We start from the raw sequence: 9,241 nt of genomic DNA, 5'->3' as shown, positions 1-9,241 counted from the left end.
GAGATTTTTCATTGTATCGATGACTTTTGGTAATTATTTTTCAGTTCCTTTTTTCATTTTTTCTTTGAAAATATTCTTTGTTATATGGCATTGCTCTCTGGGTGGTGGTGGTGGAGAAGGGAGTGTTCAGGGGGATATTTAGGAAAACAAAAAAGCCAAATACATTTAAAAATATTCAGCAAATGTGTCTTCTCAGGTAAAAGTCGTCACTGAATAGGTTGGCTTTCACATCTTCTCAGAGAAGCATTTTGGAGTCAACATATTCTTTACAGCTGTCTTTACGTCCTTGTTCCTCAGGCTATAAATGATGGGGTTGAGCATGGGTGTCACCACACCATAGAAGAGGGAAATGAGTTTGTCTGTAATATCTTGTTTTTCTGCATTAACTGAATCTTTGGTTTTGGGTTTCGCATACATGAAGAAGATTGTTCCATAGAAGATAGTCACCACAGTCAGGTGGGCTGAGCAGGTAGAAAAGGCTTTACGTCTCCCCTCTGCTGAAGGGATCCTCAGAATTGTGGCAAGAATGAAAATGTAAGAGATGGAAATTGATATCAGAGGAATAACTAGAAAGATGAGGTTGGATCCTGTCATACTAAGCACATTAATGGTAATATCTCCACAGGCCAATTTCAGGACAGCAAGAATCTCACAGACAAAATGGTCAATGACATTAGCCCCACAAAATGGCAACTGGACCGCAAGGGATGTTTGTACTATGGAATCCACAGCCCCTGCTGTCCAAGACAAAGCTGCCAGTGACACATATGCAGTCTTCCTCATGATGACAGCGTATCTCAGGGGGTTGCAGATAGCCACATAGCGGTCAAATGCCATCATACTAAGGAGCATGCACTCAGTTGCTCCCATGGCAAAAGACAGAAACATCTGTATGGCACAGCTGGAGAAGGAAATAGTTTTCCTTGGAGTGAGGAAGCTGTCTAGAATTAGGGGTACAGAGGAGGTTGTGTAGCAAATATCCAGGAAAGAGAGATTACTGAGAAAAAAGTACATGGGTGTGTGTAGGTGGGAGTCATAGATGGTTACTGTGATGAGGGCTCCATTTCCCAGCAAGATTACCAGGTACATCCACAGGATCAGTACAAACAAAATGGTCTCCAGCTTTGGGTGGCCAGAAAGGCCCAGCAGGATGAATTCTTTCACAGTGGTTTGATTGGTCTCATTCATTTTTGAAGTTCTCTTTCAGTTTCAAGGATTCTGAGGCAAACAGAATAGATGGTTTTATTCCATAGGTGCTAGTAAGTATGTCTCTGAAGATATGTCAAGTAAACTATAATCCCATGTGTGTGAATATGGGAATTTATTACAACACATAAGATCAAGAGACAATCTACAGTGGATTGCCAAAAGACATGAATAAGTAGTTATCAAAAGAATAATTGCAAACTATTAACAATATTGAAGATTTTCTCAAATCACTAATTATAGAAGAAACGCAAGCCAGAACAGCTTTGAGGTTTCACCTTACAACCAGTAAATTGTCAAATATGATGAAAGACAGGAGGATTCATTGCTTGATGGTGCAAATGGTGGAGGGGTGAATTTGACCAATCATTCTGGAAGGCAATTTGGAATGATACTTCAAAAAATGAAAAAAAGTCCTTATTCAATGCCATATCAATCAAACAACAGAAATGAAAAAAAGAATAACAAAATCCATATGGATGGAAAAAGTTCAGTAATCTCAAGAAAATAATGAAAATGTTATTAAAGGGTAACTACTCCTGCCGGATCTCAAACCATATTATAAAGCAGTAATTATTAAAGCAATTTGCTACTGGTTAAAAATATTAAGAGATCAATCAGTGGAACAGATTAATGAAGCAGATTCGTCAAGCAGAAAAAAAAGTATATCTAATACCCTAGTGTCTGGTAAATATGAAGACCCTAGTACTGGGATAAGAACTCGCTGTTTGACAAAAACATCTGGGAAAACTGTACAACAGCATGAAAGAAATCAGATTGAGATCACATCTTATGCCAAAATAAGCTCCAAATGGGTATATGACCTAGGTATAAGAGGTCACATCATAAACGAATGAGAGAAAAGTAGAAAACACTATGACATCTATGAGGAGAAAAGTTCATGACCAAAAAAGGAACAGAGAGGACTACAGAAGACAAATTACATAACTTTGATTGCATGAAATTTAAAAATATTTTTTGCACAAACAAATCTAGTAAAGCCAAGGAAAAAAGGAAACAATTCCCTGGGAAAAAACTTTGCAGTAAATTTCTCTTGTAAATGTCTAATTTCCAACATATAAGGAATGAATTCAAATTCATAAGAATGAGAGCCATTTCACACATAGTCTAAGAGCATGAGCAAGCAGTTCTTAAGGGAGAAACCTAGGCTATAGTCACGTGAAAAAAATGTTCTGAATCACTACCAATGAGAGAAATTAAAATTCAAACTTTCTGAGATTCTACCCCACACCCATCAGAGTAGCAAAGGTAACAAGAAAGGAAAATGATCAATGTTGGAGGGGCTGTGGGAAAACAGGCAAGAGAGATTGCATTGTTGGTGCAAGTATGAATAGGTACACCCATTCTGGAAAGCAAATCCAGAAAAATTACTGAATAGTGCATGCCCTTTGACTCAGCTATGTAACTGCTAGGCCTATACCCAAAAACGATAAAAGAAATATTGAAAGGTGTGTTATGCACAGAAATTTATAGTAGCTTCTTTTATGTAAAGGCAATAAAACTGGAAATTAAGGCGATATCCATCAAGTGAGGAATAACAGAATAAGTTGTGGCATAAGGATATCATGGCACACTAATGCTGTAAGAAATGAAGAAATAGATTATTTCTAAGAGATCCGAAAAGTTCTATAAACTGATGCTGAGTGAAGTCACCAGAATCAGAAGAACCATTTATACCATAACATCAATACTATAACAATGAAAAATTCCAAGGACCTTTATAAACCAAAGAAGATGAAATTAGCAAAACCAGGAGAACGATTTATGTAATAACAACAATATTAAATGAATTACTTTGAGAGTTGTGAGAACTATGATTAACACAATGACCATTCATGATTCTAGAGGATCAATGATAAAACACATCATGTATTACGTGGATTTTGGGTGAAGAATGAGACATGCATATTTTGTATATAGCCACTGGAGGAATTTGTTTTGCATGACTAAGTATGTTTGTTACAAAGAATTTGTTTTTTTTTCTTTTTCAATGAGTTAGGGAATGGGGAGAGGAGAAAATAAATTTCTATTAATTAAAAAAGAGGTGTGGTTAGAGCGAGTTTAAAACTCCTATACCATTGCTGAGTTGAAATGTCACAATTACAGTTTCAATTTCAATTTATCATAATTTTGATGGCAACTTGACTAATAAAGTTTAGATTAAAATCAGGATAGATGAGGTTCCAATAGACAGAACCCAGATGAGATTCAGAGAGCACCTGGGTCCAAGTCCTGGTTCGTCTGCTTATTCTCTGTGTAGCCTTGGGCAAATCAGATCCACCTCTCTGGGCCTTATTTTCCTCTTCTATAAAGCAGAAAGTTGAATTCATCTCAAAAGCTCTAATTTTTTCTATGATCTATGATAACAAAAAATACAAAAAAGCAACTGTGGCTGATGATTTTTTCCATTCAGATAACGGTGTCTCCCAAATATTGATAACAGAATAGGACATGTCTCCTAACCAGAGGTTGCTTCAGCACTGAGGTTCCTATTAATTAAGGAATCACAGAAACAACTCCTCAGTCAGGAAAATAGACTATTAAGTGGCATGCCTGTCCCTGAAGGATAGGTGGTGGAAACAGGAATGGATTTGGAGTCAGAGACTTGAGTTAAGAATCCGGACTCTCCCAGGTGCTATCTGTGTGACCTGGGTTAAAAGCTTCTCTAAAGCTCAGCTTCACACATAGTTATATGTAAAACCCAAATTATAAAATTATAAAATAATTGACTTGTGAGACTCAAATGAGATAATTGTTGTACACACTTTATCATTCATAAAGTACTATGTAAATGGAAGTACTTATGACCAATGACTTTAGATTGCATCTTAAGCTAAGATCTGTCTCCGTAAGAACCCTACAAATAACATCTATTTTTATCAATTCATTTTGTACATATGAAAGCAAAACTGGCCTGTTTTCCAGAGTCTTATAACTCAACACCTCACTAATATCTGTGGAAAAATGGAGCCGTATCATTCTAGAGAATTGTGGTTGCCTTACTTCTTCAACAAAATCCTTTCCACACTAACCAGGTAATTATGGTGAACCAGAAAGAGTTCATATTCCTCCTTAAACGTTGTATCAGAAGTAGATGACCTCTGAGATCATCTGGCTTACTTAATCCCAGCTAGGTATGATCTCCCTTTGAGTGCATAAACTCAGAAGGCTCTATTTCCAAATATGGAAGATTCAGTATAACAAGGATGTCCATTTACCTCTTTATCCTCTAAGAAATAGCTTCCTTCTTGATCAGAAGAAATTTATTTTTCACTTCCAGTGGCTCTAAAATTATGTCAGGAAACTGTTTTTGCTAGCATATAGAGCAGTGATCAGTATAATGTGGGTAAATATTTTTGGTATTTTTTTCAAGATTCACTGATAGAATATTCATCTAAAAAGTTGAAAATGTGGCTATATGGGAAGCCATTTGAGATTTTAGTACACTCAATTTTATGAATTTTCTGTCTTCATTCTCTGTAAGTGAATGAAATAAAGAAATACCAGCGTGTCAGGCTGCATCAGCACATACAGAACTATCCACCGACACAGATCTCTATTAGAACTGAGCCAATTTCCAGGAAACAACAGTCTTGTTCTCTATAGCATTTCTGTGCTTTCCAAGTTCCAGTTCCATTCTCCAAAGGATCAGCTCTTGGAATTTAGGAAATTTAAATCCCTCTTTGCTTTAAGGGGAAGTTCTAATCCCTGAAGCAATTTAAAGTTTATAGAAAGTGAAATGGGGAAACCTGGAAACTTTGTGATGCTTCAGGGACAATGTCCCACAGACCTAATTAGAAGGAAGTTACTATTCTACTCTAATTGAAGTCTAACTTGGAGAACAATTTGTCTATATGATCCTTAGATAGTGGAAGTATTATGTAATGTTCACTGACTTTAGGACCAAAGTTCTAGCACGGGCCACTGGTCTTTGTCCCAGTTAACATACTGACTTTCAGGGGTTAGGGGTAGGGTCAATGACACTTCTGCTCCCTGGTGAATTTAATGTTTTGGCTATTCCTCTCCCTTACCTGAAGTCATGAGGTATTGTTGCCAACCAGTTCCTCTCCTTTCCCAACCTCCAACTTTGGCAAATTGGCTTGACTGGGTTCAGGCTACCTAGTACACATGGGTTTGAGCATGGAAGAAGGGCGAAGGAAAAGAGTCAATGGTGAAGGCACCATGCACCAGTATTTACTTTTTTGGCCCTCAGATTTCTCTTAAGGTATCTGTATTTAAGGATAATGTTTGCAAAGGTAAAAACAACCCCTTGTAGTAGGAATGGGCCTAGAATTTTGGTGTTCTGGGATCAAGCAAAGGTTATAGACCATTTACTAGCTTTGTGAACATGGAAGGGTCGGAACAGTACATTTGTGTGGTAGCAAGGAATGGGTAAAAAAAAGTAGTTGGCCATTGGTTTGGGGATGGCTAAGCAAATTATACTATATGAATTTAACAAAATGTTATTGGACTATAAGAAAAGAGGAAAATGAAATCATGAGAAGTCTTATATGAACTCATGCAGATTGGAGGAAGTAGAACCAGGAAAACAAGATACGCTAGAATGATTGCATTGTAACTGGAAAGAACAACTAAAAAAATCCAAAATTGAACACTGCACATAATAATCAAGCTTGGCCTTAGAGAAGAGCTGAGAAAATGTGTCTTTTTTTCTTCATTGCAATAGTGGTGGACTGTGGGTACAGAATATTGGTTATGCATTAAGTTGTCTTGTAGAGAGACTGTGAGATAAAGTGAAAAAGAACACTCATCTTGGAGATGCTCATGAGAAGCTTGGTTTCAAGTCTGTTCTTACATTACCAGGTACATGACTTACGTGATTTCTGTTCTCCAGGTATCACTTTCCTCTTCTGCAAAAAGGGATGTTCTCTGGATTCTACTCTTGACTCTCTGGACTTATATTGTTTTTTTTTTTTTAGTTTACAACACATGGTTCAACATAATTTTGAGTTCCAGATTTCTCCCCTCCCTCCCCCTCCCTCCCCAAGATGGCATGGAATCTCATATAACTACCATGTATAACTTTGCATTGAATTAATTTACACTAGTCAAGTTGTGGAGAAGAATTATGACCAATGGAATGAATCATGAGAAAGAAAAAACAGAACCAAAAAAAAACAAAAAAAAACCCCCAAAACAAAAACAAAAGAGAAGAAAAAAGGGGGGAAAAAGGCGAGCATGAAGTGTGCCTCAATCTGCATTCAAACTTCATAGTGCTTTTCTGGATATAGATAGCATTCTCCATCAAGTCCTTTGGAGTTGTTTTTGTACCTTGTGTTGCTGAGAAGAGCGAAGTCTGTCAGGGTTGGTCCTCACGGAATCCATATATCTGTGGTTGTGTATAATGTTCTCTGGCTGCTCCGCTCACTCAGCATTATGTCGTGTAAGTTTTCCATATGGCACAATAGTATTCCATTACCTTCATTTACACAGCTTGTTCAGCCATTCCTAATTGATGGGCATCCCTTTGATTTCCAATTCTTGGCTACTGCAAAAAGAGTCGCTATAAATATTTTGTACATATGGGTCCTTTTCCCGCTTGTGTGTGTTCTTTGGGATACAACCCTAGAAGTGGTATTGCTGGGTCAAAGGGTATGACTACCCAGCAAAACTAAGCATAATTTTCAGGCAAGGAGATGGACATTCAACAAAATAAGGGAATTCCAGACCTTACTGATGAAAAGGCCAGAACTCAATGGAAAATTCCAAATACAAAACTCAAGAGAGACATAAAAAGGTAACCAGGGGAAAACCCCTACAAACCTTATTAACCAATAAGGGCAGGTGTTTGCATCTTTATGTGGGATTATATCATCTTATGTATGTTCTTCATTGCAGTAGTGGTGGACTGTGGGTACAGAATATTAGTTATCCATTAAGTTGTCTTGTAGAGGACTGTGAGATAAAGTGAAAAGAACATATATAGTGTATATATATATATGTATATATATATACATATATATACATATAACATATATATGTCAGTCTTGAGAATGGTACAGCTATTATGACAATTGAAAGGGATACACATAGATTGTGAATGCCTGTATAAATTAACTGATGTAAGGATAAAAAACGTAAGTAAGAGATGTAAAGGGAGGGCTATGAGAGAAGAGGTAAGGAGGTAGTAGAAAAGGGTAAATTACACCAAATGAAGAGGCACAAAAACATATTATAGTAGAAGGAAAGAAGGGAGGGAGAAGAGCAGTATTGAGCTTTACTGTCATCTGATCTGGTTCAAGAAGGGAATAACATACCCTGATAAGTTTAGAAATCTATCTTGTCCTATGGGAAGTAGGAGGAGAAGGGGGGAAAAAAGGGAGCGGGGGTGGTCAGAAGGGAGGGGAGAAGTAGCAAGTGGGAAACAGTAAGATAAAGGAGGGAATAAAGAGGGAGGCTAAACTGAGGAAGGCGGCGGTCAAAAGCAAAACTTTGTTGAGGAGGAGAAGGGGAAAGGGAGAAAAAAAAGCATAAACGGGGGAATAGGATGGAGAAAAAGACACAGACGAAATTATAACTGTGAACATGAATGGGATGAACTCTCCCAAACAGAAGCGGATAGCAGAATGGATTAAAACCATAATCCTACAATATGCTGTTTACAAGAAACACATTTGAAACAGGGGGATACACACAGGGTAAGGTAAAAGGCTGGAGTAAAATATATTGCGCCTCAGCTAAAGAAAAAAAGCAGGTGTAGCAATCCTAATCTCAGACAAAGCGAAAGTAAAGATAGATTCAATTAAAAGAGATAAGGAAGGACATTATATCCTGCTCAAAGGCACCAAACAATGAAGCATATCATTGTTTAACATGTATGCACCAAGTGGTATGGCATAAATTCTTAGAGGAGAGGTTAAGGGAGTTACAGGAAGAAATAGACAGCAAACTATAATATTGGGAGACCTCAACCTCCCCCTTTCTGAACTTGAGAAATCTAACCTCAAAATAAATAAGAAAGAAGTTAAGGAGGTAAACAGAATTTTAGAAAAGGCAGATATGATAGACCTCTGGAGAAAACTGAATGGGGATAAAAAGGAATAATTTCTTCTCAGCAGTACATGGCACATACTCAAAAATTGACCATGTGCTAGGGCATAAAAACCTCACAATTCAGTGCAGAAAGGCAGAAGTAGTGTTGTGTTGGTAACCAAAAAATGGGCTCCTTAGCACTTAGTCAACAAGTGCCCTTGACTACTTTGGCTTTTTCCCCTGAACTGAATGCTGTTTGTATGTTGGATTGGAGTAAGCTTGTCGGCCCCTTCACCTTGCTTCCCTTGCTTAAGCTGATCGAAAGAACCTGTGCTTTCCCGGTCAACCCCTTCACCTTGCTCAAGCAGTTCGAAAGAACCTGTGCTTTCCCTGGCGTACCTTACACCCGCAGAAGCCGGATGGTTAAAAACAGCTTCCGGAGCCAGAGGCTGCTACAGCTACAGCCACAGCCAAAGCCGAAGCAGGAGCTGCCGGTAGCAGAGCTGACTTACAGGAGGAAGCTGAACAAGGACTTGAGGCCAGTGGGTAATCTTTTTACCATAGAGGGGAAGCATGTATATGATTTTGCTGTACACCATCATGCTTCTCTGTGGCCTCCTGGTTACTCTTGCGAGGTGTACTTACTGGGCCTGGAAGCTTTTGATCAATATAATGGGCATGCTGGTTCATGGGTTGGTTACTGTGGAGCCTAAATATATGCTTTGATTCTTTGCCTTCTACTCTGAGAGTTTCTTATATCCGGTGGTTCCGAACCTTTCAGACATATATTGATCCTCTTTGAAATTATAAACTCTGCCCTCCTAATACAGTAGTCAAAGTACACTTTTCAGATCATGATGCAATAAGAATTATTTGTAACAAAGAACCATGGAAAAATAAGCTAAAAATTAATTGGAAACTAAATAATCTAATTCTAAAGAGTGAGTGGGCCAAAGAACAAATCAGAGAAACAATTAATAACTTCATTCAAGAGAATGACAATAATGAAACAACATACCAA

General features: G+C 37.9%; 1 protein-coding gene across 1 annotated transcript; it reads right to left on the bottom strand.

Annotated features, from left to right (window-relative positions):
* Positions 1-225: 225 nt before the first annotated feature.
* On the bottom strand, positions 226-1,188 carry LOC118831237 (olfactory receptor 13C7-like). Its single transcript, XM_036738462.1, has one exon. The coding sequence runs from the start codon at positions 1,186-1,188 to the stop codon at positions 226-228; it is 963 nt and encodes a 320-aa protein (XP_036594357.1).
* Between the last annotated feature and the right edge of the window lie 8,053 nt (positions 1,189-9,241).

The sequence above is a fragment of the Trichosurus vulpecula genome, chromosome 9 (assembly GCF_011100635.1).
Source record: "Trichosurus vulpecula isolate mTriVul1 chromosome 9, mTriVul1.pri, whole genome shotgun sequence".
In the NCBI taxonomy this organism is placed as follows: Eukaryota; Metazoa; Chordata; class Mammalia; order Diprotodontia; family Phalangeridae; genus Trichosurus; species Trichosurus vulpecula.
This window is presented reverse-complemented; position numbering and strand designations above follow the sequence as displayed.